Genomic DNA, 27,586 nt, shown 5'->3' on the forward strand with positions numbered 1-27,586 from the left:
TAGCTTCTGAAAACCAAGTAGATGTTTGTATGAATGAGTTGGAATCTGTTGATGTTGCACTTTTCGTCTTGTCTCGTTGCAATCCAAGCAAAGATGCTGAGGTTGATTGTTCACAACTAGCACAAAAGAGGTTGAAGGATCTGGAGGTTAGCCTTCGATTCCTCGAAGAAGGATTGGGCTTCCTTTTTAGGCGCCTGATTCAGAGCAGAGTTTCTTTACTTAGCATCCTCACGAATTGAAGATTCTCTAATAGTTTTGATTACTCAGACCCAACATGGGTGACCACAATTTTGTATTGTTTGTACATTATACATGAATCCAAATGTACAGATTGCAATTTTGTACAAGATGAAATTGATTTTGAATCAATCAACTGAAGTTCTTATTATTATTTGTCCAAAATTATTGGGTACTGGTTCCCTTGACTAAAAAAGTTCATTAGAATAGTATACTAGTCCTTTAACAAAGAATATGCAAACATTTACCAAAGTCCCACTTATCAGACCTCAATAAACTGATACCAGTTTCATTTGGATTCATATGTTTGTTTCACAACGATTTCTTTTATTTTATCTAAATCGGAATATAGAATGCTAGAGATAAATCCATGTCATCAGCTGGATAACAATAATAAATTGTTATCTGTAGACTTATCAACCCCAGATAACCATTATCTTGTTGTACTTATCAATTTATTTGTACACATTTGATTTTGAATTTTTAAATTCTTTATCTTTATATATATAAACCTCTGTAAACTCAGCAAATTCTTCAATGATAATTACCTCTTCAATTGAGTCTCACATGGTATAATAGCGTTAAAAGACTAACGTCATGTCTACCCAAATCTCTTCAATCAAGTCTCAAGGTGAGTCCTCTTCGAGAGTTAATGGATTGGTTACTCTATCTATTTTCATGAATGTTATCACAGTTCGTCTAGATAGATACAATTATATTCTATGGTCCATGCAAATTCTCCCTGCATTCAATGGGTATTGCCTCATTGAATATATCGATGGATCTCTGCCATGTCCATCAATGTTTATGTAGCCTGAACAAATGATCAACAGGTGAACCCCAAATTCGTTTCCTAGTATGAACAGGATCAGCTCATATCGAGCTGGCTTCTTTCTTCTCTCTCAAAACATGTTCTTGCGCAAATTGTAGGCTGCAAAACTTCTAAGGAAGTATGGGATCGGCTCAGTTGCTTATTTTCCTCCACTAATAAATCTAGAATCCATGATTTGAAGCTGGAGCTAGCACATATAAAAAAAGGCAACCTATCAATTGCAGACTATATTCAGAAAATTATAGGCATTTCTAATGCACTTGCTTCTTCTATTTATTTTTTATCAGATTCAGACCTTATTCACTATCTTCTCGATGGTTTACCACTAGAATATGATACCTTCGTTATCACAGTTACTGCCCGATTGGAAAATTTGGCCATGCCAGATGTGCAAAGTCTGCTTCTTACCTTTGAGAAGCGATTAGCTCAGCATGCTATTTCTATTGATTCTCCCTCTGCTCATTTTGCAAGCAAAAACGGGGGGAATACCACTATACAGTCATAACAACATTACTCAAATAAGCCGCGATAGTCTTCTTCCCTAGACAATAAGAAACATCCTAACAACGGTTCTAAATGACCCAATGGTAAGGATACTCCTGTTATTTGTCAGATTTGTATATATGTTGGACACACTACTGCCACTTGGAGGAAATATCTGGAGCTTCTAGGTGTCAAGAAGTTTTCCAACAAGAATGCCAATGTTGCCTCTCGCACTACCTCATCTGCTAGTTCTTTTCATGACTCCATCTAGTATCCAGATTCTGGGGCTACAAATCATCTCACTACAGATCTCAATAACTTATCCTTGCATAATCCATATAATGGTTCTCAAGAAGTCACTGTTGGTAATGGTATGCATTTACCCATCTCTTATATTGGCTCTTCCACTATTCACACCTCTTCTAGATCATTCGATTTACATAACATTTTACATGTGCCTCGGATCACTAAAAAACATTTTACATTGCCCAAGGTGACGCTGAAGAAACACTTCCTAGGGTTCAACTTTATGTTGTACTTCCTAAGTACTACATAGGTCTCACTAAGGTCCGAGGTGTGCTGGTCGGCTTGCAAGCTCTTCACTACCATGTCTTCAACATAGGCCTAAACCTTTCTTCCCATCTGGAAATTGAATACTTTGTTCACCAGTCGTTGGTAGGTCACTCTAGCATTCTTTAGTCCAAAGGACATGACCTTGTAGTAGTAGGTGTCATGCTTAGTGATGAACGAGGTATTTTCCACGTCCTTGGGCTGCATCTTGATCTGATTATATCTGGAGAAGGCGTCCATGAAGCTTAACAACTCGTACCCTGTAGTAGTCTATCATTGGCAAAGGAAAGTTGTGTTTGGGACAGGCTTCGTTGAGGTTTGTGAAGTCAATATAGATCTAGCATTTCCCGTTAGCCTTCTTAACCATGACCACATTGGACAACCAGTTAGGGTAGTGTACCTCTCGGATGAAGCTGATGTCGAGTATTTTGTCTACCTCCTCTCTGATGGCTTTCCAACGCTCTTGTGCAAAATTCATCTTTTCTACCGAATTGGCCTATAGCTCGGGACCACGCTGATCCTGTGAGTAATGACTGAGGGGTCAATTCCTACCATGTCAGCACCAGACCAAGCAAAGACGTCAACATTAGTTTTGAGGAAGCTTACCAATTCGAAAAGTGTGTCTAGAGGAAGGTGGGACCCATCACGCACTATCTTCTTAGGCTCAGCCTTGTCCAGGGGGACCGAAAGGAGGTCCTCAGCTGGCTGGCCTTGGCTCATTAGTTCGACCCTAAGGTCAAGCCCTTCCAATGGGAAAGCTTCATTATTTGTTGGTTCCCCCAGATGACTCTAGCACCACGCTTAGTGGAGAACTTCATGGCAAGGTGATATGATGAAATGGCCATCGTGAGTGGATGAAGGGTCGGCCTCCCAATGATGGCATTGTAAGGGTAGCCTATCTTCACGACCAAAAGCTCGACCATCCTAGTCACCTGCCGAGACTTTGTCCCTATCGTGACTAGTAGGGTGATTCTTCCTTCTAGTTTAACGACAGCTCCGAAAAAGTCGACCAATGGCACGTTAATTGGCTGCAGCTCATCTGGTGTTAGGTTCATCTTCTCAAAGGTGTTGTAAAAGAGAATGTCTGTCGAAGAACCGATGTCAATGAGTATCCTCTTCACCATGTAGTTGGTGATGGTCATGGCAACCACCAGCGTGTCATCGTGGGGCACTGAGACCCATTTAAGTCATCATTCGAGAAGGAGATGATGTCGTCTCGCTTTGATTTCTTGGTTGTCGGACCTTGGATTCTATGCTACCTGGCATATGCCTTTCAGGTTGAGACTGTGCCCTTGGCGATGACATCAACAACCCTTGCCAGGGTGTGATACTACAGATGTTATTGTGAGGACGAGGCGTTAGCGTCACCCCCCACAAACTTCTTCAAGTAACCTCGACAAATGAGGGACTCGATCTCATTCTTGAGCTCGTAGCAGTCCTCGGTGTCGTGGCCAATGTCGTAGTGGTACTTGCAATATTTCTTTGGATTACCCCTCTTGAGGTTTCTCTTCATTTTGGTTGGCCACTTCACGTATTCCTCCTTCCCTACTTGCATGACGGTATGCGTTCGGGTGGAGTTGAGTAGCGTATACTTGCTAAAGGAAGGGGTCGGCGGCTTCTTGTCAGCGTTCTTGTGGCTATGGTTGTCGTTGTGGCCATCTCTATCCTTTCTCTTCTTTCCAAGTTTCCTCGTCTGGGATCAGCCTCGTGTTCTTGGAGGCGCTCGCCGGCCGAGGCCTCCTCGGCGGCAATGTACTTTTACGTCTCCTTCAGGAATTCCACCTTGTTCTTGGGCGGTGTTATGGAGATGGACCACTTGAGGGGTCCGAGTTGGAGGATGTTGATGGCGGCGTGCATGAAGACCGAGGGGTGGAGTGTCTCAGACTTCGAGCTCTTCCTTTTTGAAGCGATCAATGTAAGCTTGAAAGCTCTTTTTGCTCCTTTGTTTGATCCACAAGGGTGATATGATGGTCTTCTAGCTCTGTCGGTTGCTCATGAAGTAGGAGAGGAAGAGGTTGACAAATTGCTCCCATGAATTGATGGACCAAAGAGGAAGCATGGAGAACCATTTGCGCGCCCCTCCCTTGAAGGTTGCATGGAAAGCTCGTCACGTTAGGGCATCGGAGTACTCGTATAGGAACATGAGTGCTTGGTAAAGTGGTAATTCGGGTCGGTGCTTCCATCATATATTTCCAATGTGGGAGCCTTGAAATGAGTTGGGAGAGGCTAGCCAAGGATCTGGAGGTTAGCCTTGAAAGCCTCAAAGAAGGATTGGACTTCCTTTTTAGGTGTTTGATACAGACCAGAGTTTCTCTACTCAGCATCCTCACCAGCTAAAGACTTTTAACTGTTTTGTCCACTCAAAATTAACAAGGGCAACCACATTTTTAGGGTTTTCTTATGTAATTACAATATACAAGAATCAAAATGTACAGATTACAATTTTATACATTAGAAAGAGGATAATAAGTTTATTCACATTTTTCTTGTTATTCTTTACCGTCTAAATTTGGGTTATTGATTCTCTTGATAAATAGGTCTATTACAATTAATCTAATCCTTTAACAAAGACAATGCAATTATATGCCAATAGTCCCACATATTAGACCTCATTGTGGTGGACACAAGTTTCATTATTGGATGCAATTCTTTTACATGGTAGAAGTTTGTGTTGTTCAAAACCGAAAAATACATATACGAATGACACCCAAAAATGAAAGAAAAATAAAGATAAAGAGAAGCAAGCAAAGAGGACACACAAATTTATGTGGTTCAGCTTATAGTCTACGTCCATGGGAGAAGGAGTAGAAATTCACTATGTAATCTGTATGGAAAGGAATATAGAATTGTGCACTCACAACCTCACTCATAGAAAATCTTGAACCATAAATATACCAAAAGTCTCACTCTTGTCTCACAAAACAAATACAGTATACAAGAGAGAAAGCCCCCAAAATACATAACTCTTTGTATTCAATTAGGACCCATAAATTGAATATGGATCAAGTCCATACCACCGTGGGGGTTTTGCCCCTGCACCCCCAATGTTGATTTGTGGTGGAAGTGTAGGACTTGGGCCACCCATAAATTGATTTGTGGTGGCCCATGCCCTACTCTTCCATCAAAAACCACTATGTAATTTTGCCTTTGGGTTTTTCTCAACTTACTCCAAAATGGGTTCATGAAGCCAATCTCACAAAGAAGGTGGATTTTAACTCCACCTTTACTAAACTTTGTGTTTTATCTATGTCACAAGAAATGGAAGACTTCTTTTTGAGGTGAAGCCGTGGTTTTAAAAGGTGACTGAGGCGAGGCGAGAGGCATATGCCTCAAGGCGAGGCAGCCAAATTTTGCCTACCCTCAGTAGCCTCCTTTTGAGAGCAAAGGGCGTAAGCCTCAGTTTGGTGAGGTGTAGGCCTTTGGCCTTTCACCTCAATTTACATGAGGCGGTAGCTAGCCTAAAGTTAAAGGGGTTTTGGGTGGGGAAAATTGGATTTTAGTATGGGCAATTTTGGAAAAAAGTAAAAGAAAAAGTAAAAACCCCAAAATGAAGGGTTTCTAGTGACCAAACTCTAATTTCTCTATTTTTATTTTTCTATCAAACTCAGGAAGAACAAACTCTTTTTTCTTCTACTACTCTCTGTTCTATCTTCTATATTCTACTTCTCAAGCCAAACTCTAGATTCAAGAAGACAAGAATATTGGATGAAATCAAATATGTGACTGCATACTCCTCCTTTTCCTCCTCCTCCTCCTCTTTCTTCTTCTTCTTCTTGAATCTTGCGTACAGGTTCTCCTCCTCCTTTTCAATTTTTTCTTTCTTATTTGTCTCAAACTATCAGCTAGGTGGAGTGGCAGATTTGTGGGAGGTTAGAGACTCAGAGGTGCTGGCATGCTACTTAAGTGTAACTGATGAGATGCTTGATACATGTTGCCATGTTGTCATAGACTCATAATATATATTGAATCTGGATCCATTTTGTCATCTTCCATAAACAACTCTTGTCACAACTATCAATGAAGTTTTATCATGACATTCATGGAAATGATTCTAATTCATTTCAAGATTTGTCTAAAACTTTTCGAAAAGATTTTAATAATCAATAATACAATTGTTGAACAATCTGGAAAAGATCTAATTCATAGTTCATACAAGTAATCTTGAAAAGATTTGAACAATCAACAATTGTTGAACCAATGATACATCAAGTGACAAATAATTATATAAAACTTCAATTATTCATTTTTTCATAATTTTTAAGTTTTTAATTTGAGGCTTACACCTCACCTCTTTAGCACCCAACTGCCTCACCTTCACCATTAACCTTTTAAAACCTTTGATGAAGCATAGCATATTCATAAAAAACAACATCTTTGCAAACTATAAATTTTGGTAATTTAGGATCAGGACACCACAACCTATATCCCTTCACACCTAAAATATAACCAAGAAATATACACTTCTTGGCCCTAGGCTCAAGCTTGCCTTTATTAATATGTGCATATGATGGACAACCAAATATTTTCAAATATGAATAATCAGGAGGGTTACCACACCATACATCTTCTAGAGTGTTACACTCAATGGCAGTAGATGGAGATTGATTTATCAAGTGACAAGCTATATTAACAACTTCTTCCCAAAATTCATTGAAAAGACTAGTGCTTGACAACATGCACCTTGCTCTCTCTAGTAGAGTTATGTTCATACGTTCTCTAGTTCCATTCTACTGTGGTGTTTTGACAATAGTACAATGCCTTATAGTGCCTTCATTTTTGTAGAACTCATTAAATTCATTGTCACAAACTCTAAACCATTATTTGTACTTAGCCACTTGACCTACTTTCTTGTTTGCTTCTCAAGCAAGGTTTTCCACTGTTTAAAAGTCACAAATACATCATTCTTATGCTTCATAAAATAAACGCATACCTTCCTGGAGTAGTCATGAATGATAGTAAGGAGATAATGAACGCCACCCTTTGATGGAAATTGTGAAAGTTCCCAAAGGGTTGAGTGAACATAATCCTAAGTACCCTTCATTTTGTGAACAACAACTATATTGAAACTAGTTCTTTTCTATTTCCTGAAAACACAATGTTCACAAAAATTAAGCTTTCATGTACTTTGGCCACAAAGAAGACCACTCTTGCTTAATACAGTTAGTCCATTTTAACTCATATGTCCTAGCCTCATGTGCCATAACTTGGTGGTGTCAGACTCAGATAGTGATGATGTAGAAATTGCAACTGAATTTGTGATATTTGTACCCTATAACACATACAAATTTCATGTTTCCATGCCTTTCATCATAACAAGAACACCCTTACAGATTTTTAGAACTCTACCTTCAGCTAAATATTTACACCCATTTGCATCTAGAGTGCCAAGAGATGGGATTTTTAATTAACTCCGATACATGTCGTATATTTGTTAATGTTCTCAAAACACCACCATGCATTCTGATTTGAACTATTTCTTTTCCCACAATTTTACAAGAGGCACTACACGTACAACTCTACCATCAACTGACTCATAGGTAGAGAACTAGTCCCTATTAGGACAAATATGGTAGGAACAACCCGAATCTAGAATTCGTTCTCCTTGGATCTAGTTCTCATCCCTTGCTACACTAGCCTCTATAAAGTTATTTTTTTGCTTCTGATCTTTCTTCTTTTCATTCTAGTTTTTGCTTTTTAGCTTATAGCATTCTGACTTAATGTGCTCTTTCTTGTGACAATAGTTGTAGGTCTAGTTCTTATTTCTCGATTTTGATCTAGACTTTGGTTTACTATTTGAGACCTTATCCTTAAACTTCCCTCTTCATGATAACATGTTAATCTAAATGGATCAATTAATTGAGTTACTTCATTGGATAATAGAAGCATCATAGACTAGTGGGATGTGCCTATCATACAATGGAAGACTCTTCCATAGTACCTTAAGGATTTCGATATGACGGGTAAGCACTTACCGATTAGAAATGTTTAACCTAAAATGGCTATGAACCTTTTCTAATGGAGGCCAAAGAGGAAGGTCCCGAGACAAGCATGGGTAGATTCATGATCCTTCACAAAAAGTGATGGGGTTATGCAGCTGAAACATTTTGCCCCATGCACCTGTGTAATTCCTCACATTTCTAGAGTCATGAATAATGTCTTCATCCCAGAGATAGAGAGAAATCTCAGAGATGAACAAATGCAAATGAAACATAGATAAGATTCCATTCTATGGTATATAACATGAAACAATAATTAGTTTGTAGACTAATTACTCGTTCTATTTGTCAGAAATGACACATAGACCATTCACTAAATTGCTAGATGATAACAAACTCAAAGGCTACATAGACAGGATTTGCAACCTTAACTTGGTGCTCACATCCAAGAAACTACATAAAATTGTCATTGAAAAGGCACCGGAACATTCCAATGGAATATATTTTGAGGCTAGAAAGAAGGAATGTTAGGAATGGAAAGATAAGAACTCTCTTACCCATTGTTACATCATCGTATCACTAGACAACTCTATTTAGAGACAATTTGATAAAATAACAATATGTAAAGAAATTCTGGATAGCATGAAGGCCATGTATGAGGAATACAATCGTTCTACATGATAAAAGGTCTTCAAATTGTTGATGACCACTAGGATGTCTGAGAACCAACCAGTTCATGACTATGCCATGAAGATAATAGGGTTCAAATATGAACTATAGGCTCTTGGCTCCAAATTAGATGATGATATAAAAACAGATGCCAAAGAACAACAAAACAGACCCTTGTCCACCATCAACTAGATGGATGGGTGGACGAGTTGATAGAGGGATCGGCCACCTTATTGGATATAGGTAGCTCTGCAAGGGACATCTTGTCTCAAATGAAGGAAAATGTGCAAGATCTTCAATCTGCACTTCATAGAAGAAAATGTGAAGAAGGATGCTAGAAGCCTTAAAACGTTGAAACAATTGGAAGAGAAGTGTGTAGCCTGTCCTCTCTTAGATCTTGATAATAACTCAGCAGTGGTGGTTAAAGTCTTTAGGGAAGTAAACAATGTTGCAATTTCTATCTTCCGGGCTCTCTTGTCATTCTTGTCCACACCAGTGTCAAAGCCAAAGGTCGGTAAATGGCATTTGGTGTCAAAGCTGATGCATAAAGGAGTAGTAGGTTGTGACAGCCAAGAGGAGATCCTGAATGAGGTGGAATCTTTTGATGTTGCACTCTTGGCCCTGTCTCGCTGCAATTCAAGCAAAGATGTTGAGGTTCAGAGTTCACAAATGGCACAAAACAGGTTGAAGGATCTGAAGGTTAGCCCTATTGAAAGCCTTGAAAAAGGATTGGACTTCCTTTTTATGCGGCTGACAGAGACAAGAGTTTCTTTGCTTAACATCCCTATCCACTAGAGATTCTTCAATAGTTTTTACCACTCAAACTCAACATGGACAACTACATTTTTAAGGGTTTGCTTATATAAACATTATACAAGAATTGAAATGTATAGAGATCAAAATATTATACATGATGAAGTGGATCACAAATTTGTTTACATTCTTCTTGTTATTCTTTGAGATCTAAATTTTGTTTTTTTATTTTTTTTTTCATTTGAACAATTTGCTTATTAGAACTTATTAGTCCATTGACAATGGGTATATACGCACTATTTTGGAAACTTCCGCTTTCCAATTCTCATTGCTTTTGTTTTTGTTTTGAAAAACAAAATCAATTTGTCGAACCACCCCTTAGATTCATCTTAGAATTGGCATTCTTTGTAAATGGTTTGAAGATTGTTGCCCATATAATTGAATTGGGAAGTCTTTGCAATAAATATCAGTGTTTGACTATGATAACGGAAATATCATGTGTTTCTGATAGGTAAGGCCTTTTCTACTTTTTGGATGTTTTAATTTTTAGGACTGTTATTTGGGATATCTAATTGGGTTAAGCCCAATATAACCAAAGGATGTTCCAAAGTTCCCTAAACCTTATCAGAAACCACATTAATACATAATGAAACGGTTTGGTCTTGTTTGATTTACATGTCAAGTGGTTTGCTTTGATTTGGGAATTTTTCAAACTATAATTTATTAGTTTGGTCTGAAATTAATCTTCTCTAAGCCGCACTGAGTGAGACCGAGAACACCCGTAATCCTGAATAGGGGTGTGCTCACTGTGTGTTTACAATGATTTTGGATCTCCCACCCACAAATTCATTCCACATGCCTACCCATAGGACACTACTGCATGCGTTAAAAAATATTTTCCTTGTTATTCATGAGGTTGCCAACATATGGAGATGATGTCTTTTGGGTAGGGATGTGAAAAGATTTTGTGGGTAGGAGATCTGGAGTGATATAGGATAGACTAACTCAATCAAGAATGAACTCACCAGTCATCCATACAAGCCACAACAAAATACCAACAAAATAGTCCAAACCACAACAAAATACCCACCAAACAATACATAGACCACACAAGCCAAATACAAACTAGAACTCGAGCCACTAAATGTTTGAGCAGGGATACCACCCATACTCGGGTTTGAAAAAGAATGCAACACTACACAACCTCTACCTTGAGTGCTGCTTCTCCCTCGATTCCGAGGCTTCACTACAACACCATCTTATAGATCTATTAGCTTCTTCCCTCTTTGGCATTCCGGAAGACAATCTTAACTATCAAAGCACACCATTCTGAATCATCACCACTTATATATCGAGTCTAGAGTTGCCTCCTGCTCCTGTTGGGATTCTAGGGAATTCACTCCTATCCATATCCTAGCCTGTCCCTGGTTGGGTATCACTATCAACCACCATCCCCGACCTAATGGGATGGGAAAATTTCCATTCCTAAATACATGTTTTAGTGTTTGCATCACAAAATTCACATTCTACAATGTTTGCATTTTAAAAATTTTTCTTATTTTCAAGGAGCTCTATTATTAGAAAAGGATGCAAACTAGGTTGAGGGATGGAAATTCATGATGAGTCATGTGAATGGCCTACCTTTTAGTCTTTCTAGGTTGAATGATCAGGTCGATTGGAAATGAGCATCTAATCATAGGGGTGAGCATTCGGTTTTTGCAGTTCAAAACTGAACCAGAAAAACCGAAATTTTCAAAACCAATTTAACAAGATGGCAAACCGAACCAAAACCGAAATATGTAAAAACCAATTAAATCGAATTGAAATTTTTTTCAGTTATTTCAGATATTTCGGTTAAAACTAAAATTAAGTCAAGCCTTTTGTGTTCTATCGAAAATAGAGAAGAAGAAGAAGAAGAAGATGCCCTCAGCGGTAGCTGGCAGCCGACAGGGGCAACTGGTAGAGGCAAAGCAGATGCAGAAGCAGCCGGCAGCCATCACACTCGGCGGTGAGTAGTTACTCAACAGGGCAGGGAAGAAGACGCCCTCAGCTGGTCAGCCCCTCACCTAGCAAGCAGCAGCATCACAGTAGGCTAGCGGCCAACCTATTCTTTCTAAATACAGAGAGATTAGAGTCTTTAGAGAGAAACTAGAGAGACTGAGAGAGTCAGAGAGATATAGTAAGAGAGAGAGACGATTGAGGAAGGAAGATGCTTAGACTTCGGTGCCAGCCAATGCCCAATAGTTTACTTGTCGTTCACTCTTTTGAGTTTTGCTTTTCTTTACTGGTCTATCACTTTTTTAAGTTTTACTTTTTTTATTGGAAACTTGGCATTAAATGAAGTTATGATGTATATTGCATAATATCTTAAATATTGAATATAAAAATATAAATTATAATATAAATAATATTAAAAATATATAGCTATACAATTAAATCAGTTTTTTCGCTTAACCAATTTATTAACTATGATAACCAAAACCAAAAACCAAAATACAAAATAACCAAATAATAAAACCGAAACTAACCGAAAAACCAATTAGACCGAACTAATTAAACCAAAACCAAAATTTTATTTCGGTTTTTCGATTTTAACCGAATTATGCTCACCGCTATCAAATCATAAAGAAATTACTTCATTTAACCTTCATCCATAAACTACACAAAATGTCGACTTCAACCGTTATAATTTTGACTAACTTACAAAATGACAATTCCGGACTGCCAATAAAGGTATTCCGGACTTGATTACAAAATCAATCTAACCCATGATCTTGATCCCATTTATTTCAAATTAAAATTTTTGATCTTGTTTCCCATGTGGCCAAAGTTGCTTAATTTGCTTATTGGTGTTAATGGTCTGCTGGTCCTTTGGGTTGAGACAAATATAGAAAGACACATTTTATTAGATTGGAAAATTAGTGGCATTAGGTCGATTTCCAACAGCAAGAATAATAAAGTAGCTGGGAACGGTGGTGTGTTGGGAGACATGGGGATGGTCTACCAGTTAATGAATAAGCTTACTGATCACATAGAAGTGTCCATCAATCACGTAGCCACATGAATGAATGAACTAAAATATGGTTGAAATTTGGGAATAGTAAGCCAGAAATGTGACAACATCACCGAGTATAGGAACAATTATATTGATATCACATGCCCATTATATGGACATGGTGATTCCAAGTCAGCAAGATGCTCCTTGTCTCTTCTCTCATGATCCTTGTATGTGTTGCGTTATAAATAGTTCCAAGGGCCTAGAGAGAAACATCAGTCCTTTCTCCAATCTAAAGATCTTCTCTCTGAAGAACATCTACCCAGTCGATCTGTTGCAGAGAAAGAAGTAAAAGATGGCTGATGCAACTGAAATACCCGAAAGTCGTTATCATGTTCGCTCCATTAGCATGCCCTCCCGATCCCATCCTACTGCAACCGACATTGAAGAAGAGCTGAACAGGCTTAGAGCCTTAGAGTCTTTGTCAACAGCACAATCGGGATCTCCATTGAAGGGAGAGTCGATCAGTGTTGCACTATTGGGCCTTGTTGAGTTGTACAAATGTGTGGAGTCTATTCTTCAGATGCCCCAAACACCGCAGACCTTGGTCCACCATCAACTGGATGGATGGGTGGATGAGTTGATAGAGGGATCAGTCACATTGCTGGATATAGGCAGCACTACAAAGGATATTTTGCTTCAAATGAAGGAAAATGTCCTTGATATTCACTCAGCACTTCGCAGAAGAAAATTTGAGGAGATGCTGGGGAACAAGATCGCAACATACATTTCCTTCAAGAAAAGGGTGAAGAAGGATGTTAGCTGCTGCCTTAAAATGCTGAAACGTCTGTAAGAGAAGTGTGTAGCCTGTCCTCTCTTAGATCATGATCATGACTCAGCAATGGTGGTTAGGGTCTTAAGAGAAGTCTGCAGTGTTGCAATTTCTGTCTTCCGGGCTATCTTGTCATTGTTGTCAACACCAATGTCAAAGCCAAAGGTCGGTCGATGGGATTTGGTGTCAAAGCTGATGCATAGAGGAGTAGTAGTTTGTGACAGACATGAGGAGAGCATGAATGAGGTGGAATCTGTTGATGTTGTACTCTTCGCCTTGTCTCGCTGCAATCCAAGCAAAGATGCCGAGCTTGAAAGTTCACATTTGACAGAGAAAAGGTTGAAGGATCTGGAGGTTAGCCTTGAAAGCCTCGAAGAAGGATTGGACTTCCTTTTTAGGCGTCTGATACAGACCAGAGTTTCTCTACTCAACGTCCTCACCAGCTAAAGATTTTTACCTGTTTTGACGACTCAAAATTAGCATGGGCAACCACATTTTTAGGGTTTGCTTATGTAATTACAGTATACAATAATCAAAATGTATAGATTACAATTTTATACATGATAAAGAGGATAATAATTTTATTCACATTTTTCTTGTGCCAATCAATGGAAACATAGAGTTTTTTGTCTATCTTGTGCCTTTTCCTACTTTTTTCTTTCTTACTTTTTCTTTTTTGTTGTGCTAGGGGCTGATGCCCCTCCCCCCCTCGATAAGTCGCAAGTAGTAGAAAAAACTCGTTGTTTCTTACTTAGCTGCTCGCTTTGGGATTCAAGATAAGGAAGTTAGGTTTAAGGCCAATTTTCACCACCGAGGGCTCGAGGACCCTTTCCTTAGCAAGAGGGAAAGGGAGGCAATTGCCTTAGCTCACTTGGTTGATTCTTCATCCCATCGTGGTAGTTAGGCCAAGGCCAAGTGATAACTCTGCATTTTGATGCCTTAAGGGCATCAATTCAGGGGTATTTTCGACCTTAGAATAGTCAATATGTGTCATTTTCCCAATTAAATGCAATATTATGGCCTCTAAGGGACTTTGTGCAAATTCTGGGGAAAACTGAGAAGTTTTTATGTCTGAAATGCAGATTTTGGGAATCTGGTGTGAAGTCCAGCTGAGAGAGGGGGTGTTTTTGTGAAAAACTGAAAGTAGAAGGTCGCCTCCTAGCTGCTAAACCCAATTTGGCGCCCCTCCAACTATATTACCATGCTCCCCATGCCTTAGCAAACTTTAGGGCACCTTTTAACCCATTCTTTTCACTCTTAACAAACCCTAGCCGCCCCTAACTGTTAAATCCTCACCTTCCATCCCTTCTATTCTCCACCATCCATTCTAGGGCACTCCCTTTTTAGCATTCTAACCCTAGGAGCCACATCACTTCTAATCTTCACCATTCAGTCTTTAGCCATTAAATATCAGCCATACATAATATTGGGTGCTTTCTCCTTTTCATCTCAACCTTAGGATCACCCTAAAACCATCCTCATCCTCCATTAAAAACCCTAGGGTGCCCATATCTTTGCTCAAACCCAACTACCACCCCATCTTTCTCTCTAATCCTAGTTGTATCCACTCTTCTCTATAAAAAGGACCCAAGGGCTCATAAGAAAGGGTTGGATTTTGCCCCCAGGTAAGACGGAAGCCTGATCTTCAGAAGTTCAAGGTTAGAGGAAGAGGAGAACGCCCAGGCAAGAGGAGGGGTTCCTACTTGTAGTTCGCCAACACCACTACTGCCACCTCTGGAATCGGATCCCAAGCACTTTTACTTTATTTTAGTTTTAATTTTTGTTCTTTCGATTGCAGTTTTGTTATTTACTTTCTACAATTTATTTCCATTCCGTTTGATTTTCGTTTTGTTTTCTATAGATATGCAATTCGGCCAGGTAAGATGGAAGGCCTAGCTCAAGAAGTTCGAGTCTCAAAGAAGAGATCCGGAGACTGCTACCTCTGACCGGATTACAGATTTTTATTTCGTTACTTTTTGTTTATTTATTTATGTTGTACACTTTTAACTTTCAATACTGATCGAATTCTATATTTTTCTTAGTTTAATTAATTAATTTTTATATTTTTTGCACTTCCCTCTTGTGTTCTATTGTCCGGATTTGAGTGTATATTAATTTTTCCCCCGCTTCCCTATGGATACGACCCATTCTCACCCATTTATTGCGTTAGTATTTGTTTGAGAGTCAGATAATATTATAAATGTTTAAACTGATGTTCCGAAGTGGTTAATGGCACGCTTTGGATCACACCAAGTTTTTGGCACCGCTACCGATGAAGCACGGAGAACAATTTTTATTTACTTTTTTCGGATCTATTTCATTATTTTTTACTTTTCGTTTGATTACTTGATCCATTATCTCATTTTAATTCTTGTTTCTCTTTGATTCTGCATGATGGAATAGCGAAAGGTGGGGTACCGGAGCATTGCGGGACTGCGGGACGGAAGAGAAGAGAAGAGAAATTGGATTGCGGTTCAAGTGTAGTCGTTCCATTTTATTTTTAATTTTCTTATTTTTATTTCCAAACTCTTTTTTGGTAGAATAGTGATTTTTTAATTTTTAATTATTTTTTGTTTAAAAAAAATCTGATTTATTTATTTTTATTTTATTTTCTATCATTTTGGCTGATAATTATTGAAGTGCTTCATCTATATATTTTGAACTATAAAATATGCAAAAAAATATGTATATTTTTTTAATAAATCACTAAATAATGTTGATATTTGAGCTTACGCCTTTTTAAACCTCACACGTTGAAGCTTGAGGCTTACACCTCATTCTAACAAAGGATTAAGCCTCAAACCAAAGTTTTGAGGCTTAAGCCTTAAGGAAAAACCTGTGTATGTTGCCTCAAGGCATACACCTCACGCTTCAAGGCTTAAGCATTTTAAAACAAAACACATAAGTGCCACTTCTACAAAAAGAGTGGGTATTAGAAAAACAATTATTCTCGGTATATGGACTCCTTAAATAAGAAGAAAAATGTATATTCGAAACTCTTGTCATTTATACTAGTATGTTGGTAACTTTTGCATCCTAATGTATTAACCTTGGACCCTCTACTCATGTATGTAATACTTTGTAGGAGTTCAAAGAAAGTAGAAAATTATGTGATGATGTGGTCATTCTTTACATGGGAACATTTGCAACTCTTGTAACTGTTACTATATGAACAATAGCCTTAGGATTTAGGGTAAGAATTTTAACACTTAAAGATTGTCTTTAGGTACCCTTGTATAGGAGAAATTTAATTTCAGTCTCTAAGTTATGTAAGGATGATTATTCTAGATTGTTCAATAATAAAGTCACTATTAAATAGTTATTACATATCTTCACTAATCCTTTAAATCCATAGTTACATGATGACTCCTTGCCCGTCGTTCACCTAATTTGATGTAGGGATGGAAATTTTCCCCATTTCCCCAATCCTTATGGGGATCCCACCTAAACAGGGTGGGAGTGGGGAAATTTTCAACCCCATTGGTGGAGATGGGGAGAGCACTCCCTACTTCGTGGGGACCTTGATCCTTGCCCCGTGGGATCCCCATTAATATATATCTATATATGTATGCATAAATTTATATATGTATACATGTACACATGTTTATATATTAATATTTTAAAAAATATGGTTGAATATGTTTAAATCTTTTTTAATAGAACTATAAATTTTAATTATTTTATTTTAATTTTTTTAAATAAAATAAAAAACAAAAATCTAATGATTGACATTATGAAAAATCATGGGAAATGGGGATCTCCCTGGGGGCGGGGATGGGGATAACCTTATTCCCATTAGCGGGGAAGGGGATGTGGATGGAGAGAGCCTCATTTTCCCCACCCTGCCCCGTTGCCATTCCTAATTTGGTGATATTAGGCTTTTCTCATACCTTTATTTACAATATGTTCTTCATATACCCAACTTCAAGTTTAATGTCCTTTTTATTAATAAATTAATACACTTTATTTCCTAATCAATGAGTTTTATAAAACCTTTCAACAATGATGAAGATTGGTTGGGGTAATCAACATGGCAGGTCATACTACTTGTTGGTCGATCTACCATATGCCTCATTCCTCACAATCTTCGTAAATATGGAATTTTTGTCTTGGCCATCCTTCTGACATACAACCTTCACTTTAATCCTCCATCATCATGCCCTTCCTCCCTATACGCCCTCCATCACTTCTTATTATATCAACGAGTACAACCATCCCTTATGGCCTTTTTAAGGTCCATTCACAACTGTCTATAACAAAAATCATTATCAACCACTATGAAGGATCCAAAGTGGGGAGACGCCATGGCTATTCAGATCTGAGCTCTTGAATAGATGGTACTTAGACCATAATTGATGTCCCACCTAGAAAATGACTGATAAGTTGTAAGTGGGTGTATAAACTTAAATACAAATCTGGTGGCTATGTGGAACAGTACAAAGCGTGCCGTGTTGTAAAAGGTTTCACTCAACTATATAGAGGGACAAGACTGCAATGAAACTTTTTGTTCTAATCGGCAAACTAACTATGGTGTGTGCTTTACTTGATATTGTTGTAGACTTTGGCTGGTTTCTTTATCAAATGAACATAAATAATGTGTTCTTCCATGGTTATTTTGATGGGGAAATGTAGATATACATTCCACTTGGTTTTGCCAAAGAGGGGGAACAAAGTATGCAAACTTCACAAGTCTCCTTATGTTACCTAGGCACCTAGAAATTGGTTTGTGATGTTGTTCGATCCGAGGTGGTGTACGAACCGAGGTTGTAGTCAGATAGTCCTTGCCAACAGGGCGGAGCCGAGGTGGAAGGACGGAGCCGCACTTCAAGACCTGTGATCAAGAGAAGGATGTCAAAGGCCCGAGGAGTTATCCCTAGGTAGATACTCCAATGCTCAAGTCAGTAGAAGGTGGTGGATGGCCGGGCCAAGCAATGAGGGTGTTGGTTCGAGCAAAGTAACAGTATGGGTGCCAGAAGTTGGAATCCCTTACCTTGAACGGGAGATACCTCTTTATAGCTGAAGGTCCATATCCTGATCAGATTAAGCCTCCGGGGGTATCGGGATGAGGTTAACTGCCGAGCTCTTAGGGATAGAGTCCTGATCCCTAGTGGAGTTGTCCCCATCCCTTCTCCTATTCTTGGTCGTGCTTATCCGTATTATGTGGAACTGACGTGGCTGAGAGGATAAGGTGGGGGCTATGGAAGTAGCGTAGAGCGGTCGTGGCCGTGGAGACGGTGTATGTCGCAGAGCTGGCAGGGCGATGCTGATGTGGCCGAGGTGACTAGGCAGTGACTGGGCGGCCATGTGGCATTTAAGGCTAGCTCAACCATGAACACCACTCCCCCATTTCTAAAGTCGAGGAATGAAGTGCTCGGCTGAAGTGTAGTGCGGGAGAGTTGCTTTAGTCCTCGACTGAGAAACTCGAAGTTGAAGTCTGGTTGAGCGTCTAGTGCACTTAGTATTCATCGGCGCTTGTTAGAGCTTGGAGTCCGCACAATGCGGGATGCAGCTGAAGAGTTCTTTGATCATCGGCTATGGAACTTTGAGAATTATAATTTCGGAATCCGAACACCAGTCCCCCAGTTCCGGAGTTGAGGAGAGGAGTGCTCGGCCGAGGCACTGTGCAGTCGTTTAGTTTGGTTAGGCACTGAGGAGCTTTTAGTTGGTCTTCGGAGTCTGAGCTTCTCTAGTGCTCGGTTGTGCTACGTCACGGAAGGGCTCTTCGTTCTTTGGTTGAGTAATTTAGACTCGAAATTTCGGAATCCGAACACCACTCCCTCAATTTTGAAGTTGAAGGGAGGAGTGCCCGATCAGGGTGCAATGTGGGCTCTTCGGTCGGGGGCCGAGGTCTGTCGAATTCGTTGTTGGGTGCATCGAGGAGGTCTAAAGGCATGATTGGACCAGTGCTCTTGGGCAGACCAAGGAGGTCTGTGGATTTGGTTGGACCGGTGCTTTGGGATGAACCAGTGTAGTTAATACTTGTACCATTGCTTGTCAGGAGCGTTGCTTCGGTTCCCGAGGTTTCACGCGTGCGGTGACAGTCACATCGATTGGTCTTCCCGAGCTTCATTAGAGGGGCACTTGATCTCTACTGTTAATCTGGCTTCAATTTGCGCCTCTGGAGGCAATAAAAGAGGAGGAAGGGCATTTCTCCTTCGTCATTTGCGAGAGAGATTGCTTAGGGAGCTCGGCAAGGGGTTGTTGGCATTGTTCAGTTTCTCCTCTAATTCCGCGGCTTCAAGTTCAGTAAGATGTCTTCCTCGTCTTCCTGTTCTTCTTCTTCTTCTTCTGTTTCTTCGTCTAGTTCTAGTGGTACCAATTATGAGTCTGAGGCCAAGGAATTTGAGGGGGTAGAGTTGGGAGGATCCGTCGAAGTCAAGAAGTCCGAGGTTGGTCCTTCGAGCGTGGAGATAGAGCTTCCCGTGCGGGCTGGTCGTCGGTTTAGGACCACCCCTTGCAGTCTGACTCCCGAGAATATGGCTAGGATCCGAGCCCTGTACAACATTCCCGAAGAGTTTGAGATGAAGTGTCCGTAGGCCGACAAAAAGCCTACGGATGCTTGGCCGAGCGAGGTGTGTATACACTTGATCATGGGTTGCCAAATGTACACTTGGTCATGGGTTGTTTTTCCCTTATACTAATGATCTCACTCTCCAAGCTATTATAACTCCGTCTAGGGTGGTTGCACTACTTGACACATCTCCAATCTCATGGAAATCCAATAAACAGGCCACGGTATCCTGTTCTTTTGTCGAGGCTGAATATCGTTCCATGTCCTTTGTTACGTGCAAAATACAATGGCTAGTCTATCTCCTAATGATCTTGGCATTGGCATCGGTCCTCCCTCAGTTACACTGCATTGTGACAATCATGTCAATAATCCCATTATCATAGAAATTCGGTCTTTCACAAATGCACAAAACATATATAAATAGATTGCCACTTGGTTTGTAAGAAGATGCATTCTAGACTCATCATCTCGTGCTACACTCCTCGTCAAATTTACGGTTGGCCGATGTGTTCACAAACGGTTTGGTTTAAAGATACTTTTCATCAGCAACATACACCCAAGTTGGTTCATACGATTAATTCTCCAACTTTAGGGGGAGTATTAGATTTCTATGCGCATGAGAGATTCACGTGCATGAATTTCCTATTCATACCCAACATTTATTTGTACATTAGTTAAAGTAATAGAAAAAAAAACAAAATGCAAACACATTCTTGTAGAGATTACATGACAAGTGTAAGAGTTACATGATAGACTTAAACACTATCCAGGAGAGGTTGGATAGATTCAAACCTCTTTTGACTTATCCTGGCCGATCTGAAGTAGGAGTCGTAATACGCCTCCTCAAACTGAACGGGGCAACGTGAAGCTTGGTTTTGGTTTGTAGAAGCTCAAACTAGTTGGTAGATAGAGACATTGTAAGGCATCAACAATTTGATCATTGGAGGGAATGTACTGAATTTGAAGTTGCTTCTTTGTAGATAATTCTCTAAGAAAATTATCACACCAATGTTATCACACCAAGCAACTAGAGTAGAGATCAAATAACCCAAATCACGAAGAAGTGACTGAATCCAAAGGACTTCAGTGATAAAGTTAACTAAGGCACGATATTCAGATTCCATTCTTGAATGGGCAATCATTGCTTGTTTCTTCGAACTACAGGCAATCGGATTAGAGCCGAGATCAACAGTAGCATTGACGCAGTATGCGTTTGACAACACTCCAATGCTCCTCAGTTGGATAATGTAAGAACTGGCAGACTTTGTTAATTGGAAAAGTGACATCTGGCCTAGTTAATGTGACTTACTAAAGTGCACTGACAACACTCTTATACTCCATAGGATCGACAAGAGGAGAGATAGAGAACTTGGGATGTTTGAGAGATGTTACCATAGGAATGGACATAGGCTTAGTGCCATCAAGATGAGGGTGGCGCAAGAGTTCAGCTATATATCGTTGCTGAGAGAGAAAGAGGCTAGTGGAAGAAAAATGCGCTATAATACCTAAGAAGTAGTGTAGCGGTCCAAGATCTTTCAACAGGAAAATAGTGGATAGAGAAACAAGAAATTTATCAATGGCAGTAGCAGAGTTCCCAGTGAGAATCAAGTCATCAACATAAATAAGCATAAATAATTTGACACCACCAAGATCATAGGTCAAAAGAGTGGGATCAATAGTTGAGCGACGGAAACCCATATCGGTGAGACAACCACTAAGCTGGGAATACTGAGTTCGAGGAGCATGCCAAAGGCCATAGATAGAGCTGTAATCAGATTGGATTCAGATCAAATGTAGCAAAATCCGTATCCGATCCGATTGTTGAGAAATTCATCTGAATCCGATATAAAATCCCCTCAGATTTAAAGAGTTGGATTCAAATTCGAATCCTAACAGACTCGGATCAGATTTAGATTTAATCCAACTCTGCTCTAAATTTTCTAAAATACCAGAAAAATTAAAAATTTATTTATTTTTCTACTTATATATATAATAAATTAATATAAATATAAAATACTAAATTTATTACATATATCAATTCATATATAATATAATATATAGAATAGATTTTTATAATTTTTAAATATAATTATATAAAATTTATATATTAAAATTAATAAATAATATAATATAATCGGATTCGAATTTTAATAAGATCAGATGGGGTCAAATCCGAATCTGATTCGATTAATAATCGGATGTAGATTGTAACACCTTAATCCGATTTAATTACATAAATACATCATTCAAATCCGAGATAATTAGATCGGGCCTCGGATTTCCAGGTACCACTGACAGGCCTAGCCATAGAGTGTCTTATGAATCTTGCAGACATAGTCCAACTGAGAGGGATCCTTAAAACCCCTTGGTTGTCGAACATAAATATCCTCATCAAGAAATCCATGTAAAAATGCATTATTAATATCTAACTGCCAAATGGACCATTAGCAAGAGAGGCAAGAGCCAATATAGTGTGAATAGTCACCGGTTTCACAATTGGACTAAATGTATCAAAGAAAATCATAGCCTGGGATTTGATGAAAGCCTTGAGCAAAAAAAATGCATGACAGAGATTTGAACATGAATTTGTGATTATTGTAAGGCCAGAGAAATGGATAATAGGCACAACTGAAGCACTTCAGCATAGAGTAATCTGACGTATGCTAAAATAATAGTTCATAAGGAGATTGACTGTTGAGTGTGGAAGTGGGCAGTTTGTTAATCAAATATACTATTGTCTTAGCCACATCATCCTAGAAGGAAAAGGGGAATTTGGAGGAGGCCAATAGAGAGAGGGTTGATTCAATTTTGTCTGTGCTTACATTCCACGGTACCATATATTCTGCTCATGAGTGTAAGGGTAGATTACTCGATGGGTGATTCCCTATGAGAGTAGGTACTTTGACAACTATCTGTATTCTCCTCCCCAAGTAGATTGGAAGGATCAAATTTTAGTGTTGAATAAAACTTCAACATTCCTTTTAAATTTTAGGAAAATATCAAAAACATTAGATTTGCAAGCCATAAAGTAAATCCAAGAGAATTTTGAATAATCGTAAAAAAATAAAACATAATATGAATGTCCACTATTTGATTGAACAAGGGCTGGTCCCCACACATCTGAGAAAATCAAACCTAGAGGACGCTTGGACTAAAAAGAAGATGACTATAAAGAAACCCTATGACTCTTATTCATCTAAAATGATTCACAAATCAAATTACCAGACTTATTTGAACTAAAGGGAAGATCATACTATGAGATAATCTCTCTCATGATGCGAAGTGCTACATGCCCCAACTAGGTATGCCAACTTTTTACTGAAGTTCGTTCGCCCACCAATGCTTGAGGAACTTTATCTAAAAATGTAGCTGAAGACAAGAAGCAATACAGACGATCACTACTGGCCCCTCGAAGATGAATTCTCCATGTATATTCCTTCACAAAACAATAATCACGATGGATTTCAAAATATAAATCATTACCTCTGGTAAAGCGACTAATTGAAATCAGATTCTTGTAGATATCAGAAACATGACAAATATCATTCAAAGTAAATGCATGTTGATTAAATAATAAAGAAGAGGACACAGTGTGTGAAATTCACAGACCATGCCCATTTCCATCATTAACCTAATCGGAGCCCATATATTCTAACTAATTTTGTAGTAGGGCTGTTCACAGGTCGGGTTGGGTCAGTTTACTACGGTTTTTCCAACCGACCCGACCTGGTCGGATTACCTGACATAGAAACCGAAACTGACCCAGTGTTAAGCAAAACTGACCAAGTTGGTTTGAGTCGGGTTGGGTCAGTTTTGGTCGGTTTCGGTTCTAAGTTCATCCCTATGATAAAATCTTGCTAATTTTAAAAACAGTCATAAATTGAACATCATTTCAGCCATCTACTATGATAAAATTTAAATGAAAAGTTAATCACAAAAGTTGATCATTAATCACTATTCACTAATCCAAAGTTTCTTGCAACCATTCAAAAACTAGGTGGCCTAATGGGCTTTGGAACTTCATGTTTGAACTAGGAATTAAGTCGATTCGGTTCGGGTTGGTTTTGGTTTTCTTGTGTGAAAACCGAAACCAACCCGAATCATCGGTTTAGGAATTTGCACAACCCAAAACTGACCCGTGCTGATGAAAACCCAGCCGACTCGGGTTGGGTCGGTCCAAGTTGGTCGATTTGGTTGGGTTGGGCCTTCTTATGAACAGACCTATTTTGTAGGTTGTCAATATCTAGAGTCATGTAGTGTCTAGCTCAGGAATCCAAATACCAAGTTAGATCGAATGACTGGTTCTCGTTATGTGGTCTGAACCGATATTTAAAGGTATTGACGCTTCCATGAAAGTCTACCAAATCACTCACTGAAAGGATTATTATCATTTTAAAAACCAAAGACATACCTGGCCTTACGACACTGTAACACACTATAGCCATTCTTATTGTAGATTTGACAAACCACTCCTGGATCTTAGTTCTCACGACCACCACCAGGGAACTGCTATTGATTATTAAAGTTGTTTTGTTGGTAATACTATTGATGAGTGAATGGGGTGGGTCCTCGACCTCTAGCCCTATTGTAACCATATTTGAAGTTGGGAGCAAACTGCTGAGGGTATTTACCTTGTTGAAATTTTTTATTCTTTGTTCTAGCAAAATTAGCATCAACAGAGGTATCATTTTGATGATTTGATGATAAATAGAAAAGATAGTAACAGGATTAGTAAAGTATGCGATAGAGAAATAGAAGAGAGAAAAACTCAATAGCTTGTTTCTTCTGTTTCTCTCAAATGTAACTTTGCAATACAGGATGAGATATTTATAGTAGCTAGAGTCGGTAGAAGATGAACCGACTCACATTTGTGGTGCCTTGACATTCATTAGAAAGAGACTCATTTTGGAAAGTGACTTACATCGGAAGACGACTCGACTTACATTGGAAGAAGACTCGACTTACATTAATTTCTTTGCTTCTCAAGGATGACTCGAGAATTCTGATTTAATGTTTCTGAAAATGTGTAGCAGCATTTAATACTCCTCCTTGGTGCACATTTCAGCAATTCCAATCATGTTTCGTAATAATTCGAACTTGTCTTTTGGTAGTGCCTTTGTGAATATGTCTGCTAATTGCTCTTCAGACTTGCAATGTCTGAGTTCTATTTCTTTGTTTCCTTCAACTTCTTTGATAAAGTGATACTTGATGCCTATATGTTTGGTTCTGCTGTGAAATATAGGATTCTTTGCCATTGCTATAGCTGATCTGCTATCACAGTAGATTTCTATAGCCCCCACTTGTGGTTCTGCTGTAATATATTCCGCTTCAGCTGATGATTGGGCAACTATTGCTTGCTTCTTTGAAGCCCAAGAAAATATCTCTGATCCAATTGTGAAAGCATAACCTGACGTGCTTTTCATGTCGTCTACTGATCCTGCCCAGTCACTGCCTATGTAGCCAATGAGTTTTGAGTCATGTGTGACTGTACCAAATTCCATAGTTCTTTGTACCTTGCAAGTATCTTAGTATTCTCTTATCTGCCTTTGGTGAGCCATCTTCTTTTTTGAATGCTTTATTATTATCTAATGGAGTGGATACTATTTTGCAGCCCTCCATTTTGAATTTCTTCAAAAGAGTCTCTGTATACTTCTTTTGTGAGATGAATGTCCCATCTTCTTCTTGAGTTATTTCAATCCCGAGAAAGTAGTGCATTAGGCCCAAATCGGTCATTTCAAAAGTCTTCATCATGTCTTCTTTAAATTCCTTGACCATCTTCTCATTATTTTCTGTATAAATGAGATCATCAACATATAGAGAGACAATAAGTGTGTCATTTGTACCTTGAGTCTTGATGTAGAGTGTTGGCTCACTATTGCTCCTCCCGAATCCTTGCTCCGAGAAGTAACTGTCAATTCTGTTGTACCAAGCTCCCGGATCTTGCTTTAAGCCATATAATGCCTTCTTTAATCTGATAACTTTATCTTCTTGTCATTGCACCACAAACCCTTGAGTTTGCTCCACATAGATTTCTTCCTTAAGATAGCCATTGAGGAATGTTGACTTCACATCTAGTTGAAAGGTTTTCCATTTCTTTTGTATAGCTAATGCAATCAATGCCCTGATTGTGTCAAGGCATGCAACTGGAGCAAATGTCTCATTGTAGTCAACACCATATTATTGTGAGTATCCTTTGGCAACTAACCTTGCTTTAAGCTTCTGGATTGAGTCATCTGAGTTAAGTGTTGTCTTATAAACCCACTTAACTCTAATAGTGTCTTTGTCTTGTGGATGATCTACAAGCTCCCAAGTCTCATTTTTCTCGATCATTTTTATCTCTTCATCCATAGCTTTTCTCTATTTTTCTTCCTTAAAAGCTTCTTCAAAGCTTTCTGGCTCCATGAGCATCAAGTTGCATGTTTCATATATTTCTGTTAAGGATTTAGTTCACCTTGGTGGTGAGTCTAGAGGAGACTCTAAAGCTTGTACCTGTTCTAATTGTGTTGTCGGTTGAGTTGGTGATCTGGTTTGATCATAGTCTTCTTCAATTTCTCACCTTGGTAATAGGGGCATGTTGATACACTTTCTTTTAACTTCTTTTGTCTCCCAATTGTATGCAGCATCCTCGTCGAATCTTATGTCTCGACTGATTATGAGTTTCATTGTTCTTAAGCTATAGACTCAATAGCCCTTTGATTGAGTGCTATAGCCTAAGAAGATTCCTTTCTCAGTCTTCTCGTCCAGTTTGCCTCTTTTCTCTTGTGGAACGTGAGTGTAGCATATGCAACCAAAAATTCTGTGATGCTTTGCTAATGGCTTTTACCCACTCCAAGCTTCAATTGGTGTCCTATCTTGCACAGCTTTAGTTGGACATCTGTTGAGCAAGTAGACAATAGTGCTTACTGCCTCTGCCCAAAAAGTTTTGGGAAGACTCTTTTCCATGAGCATGGCTCTTGCTGTCTCCATAATTGTTCTGTTTTTTCTTTCGGATACTCCATTTTGTTCTGGAGCGTATCCGACTTTGAGTTGATGCACCATGCCTTCATCTTCACAGAACTTGTTGAATTCATTAGAAGTGTATTATTTGCCTCTATCACTTCTTATTGTCTTGTTGTGACCACTTTGCTTCTCGACACGGGCTTTGAATTTCTTAAAAATATCGAAGACCTGCCATTTCTCTCGCAAAAAATAAACCCATGTCATTTTAGTATAGTCATCAATGAAGAGAATGAAGTACCTATTTTGATTATTTGATGGAGTACGCATTGGACCACAAACGTCTGTATGAATTAACTTTAGTGGCTCTTTGGCTCTCCAATCCTTGCCGAATGGAAATGGTTGTCGATGTTGCTTCCTAAGCATACACCCTTCACAAACATTGTTGAGCTCCTTGATAGCTGGTAGGTCACGCATCATGTTCTTCTACTGAAGAATCTTTAATCCATGGAGATTAAAGTGTTCGAACCTTCTATGCCATAACCACAACTCGTCCACTTGTGCTTGCATTACTATATTACTTGTGTCTCTCCATTGTATGGGAAAGCATCTATTTTCTTTCATTTTTGTTTTTGCAATTTCAAGAGATTTGTCTTGCTTGTCATAGATTGTGCAAGAGTCTCCCTCAAAATGTAAAGAGTATCATTTTTCTATCATTTGACCTATACTGAGTATATTTTGATCAATGTTGGGAACCAAGAGTACATCATTTATGTATTTCTTGCCTTGTCTGGTGTCAATAACAATGGTGCCTTTGCCAGTTGCTTCCATG

The 27,586-nt window shown here is 38.9% G+C and overlaps 2 protein-coding genes across 2 annotated transcripts; both read left to right on the plus strand.

The window, feature by feature from the left end:
• The first annotated feature begins 9,009 nt into the window (after nt 1-9,009).
• Nucleotides 9,010-9,522, plus strand: LOC148789986 (uncharacterized). The gene has a single exon (XM_088893836.1). The coding sequence runs from the start codon at nt 9,010-9,012 to the stop codon at nt 9,520-9,522; it is 513 nt and encodes a 170-aa protein (XP_088749962.1).
• Nucleotides 9,523-12,830: 3,308 nt separating this feature from the next.
• Nucleotides 12,831-13,754, plus strand: LOC104611755 (uncharacterized). The gene is made up of 2 exons (XM_010278954.2): nt 12,831-13,324; nt 13,388-13,754. The coding sequence occupies exons 1-2, from the start codon at nt 12,831-12,833 to the stop codon at nt 13,752-13,754; spliced, it is 861 nt and encodes a 286-aa protein (XP_010277256.2).
• The last annotated feature ends 13,832 nt before the right edge of the window (nt 13,755-27,586 follow it).

Source organism: Nelumbo nucifera, chromosome 8, assembly GCF_055504915.1.
Source record: "Nelumbo nucifera cultivar China Antique chromosome 8, China Antique-T2T, whole genome shotgun sequence".
NCBI lineage: Eukaryota > Viridiplantae > Streptophyta > Magnoliopsida > Proteales > Nelumbonaceae > Nelumbo > Nelumbo nucifera.

Coding starts and splice junctions, on each gene's coding strand:
- LOC148789986 (XM_088893836.1), top strand. CDS start 9,010: ATGTGCAAGATCTTCAATCTGCACTTCATAGAAGAAAATGTGAAGAAG.
- LOC104611755 (XM_010278954.2), top strand. CDS start 12,831: ATGGCTGATGCAACTGAAATACCCGAAAGTCGTTATCATGTTCGCTCC. Junction 13,325..13,387: donor CTTAAAATGCTGAAACGTCT/GTAAGAGAAGTG, acceptor AATGGTGGTTAG/GGTCTTAAGAGAAGTCTGCA.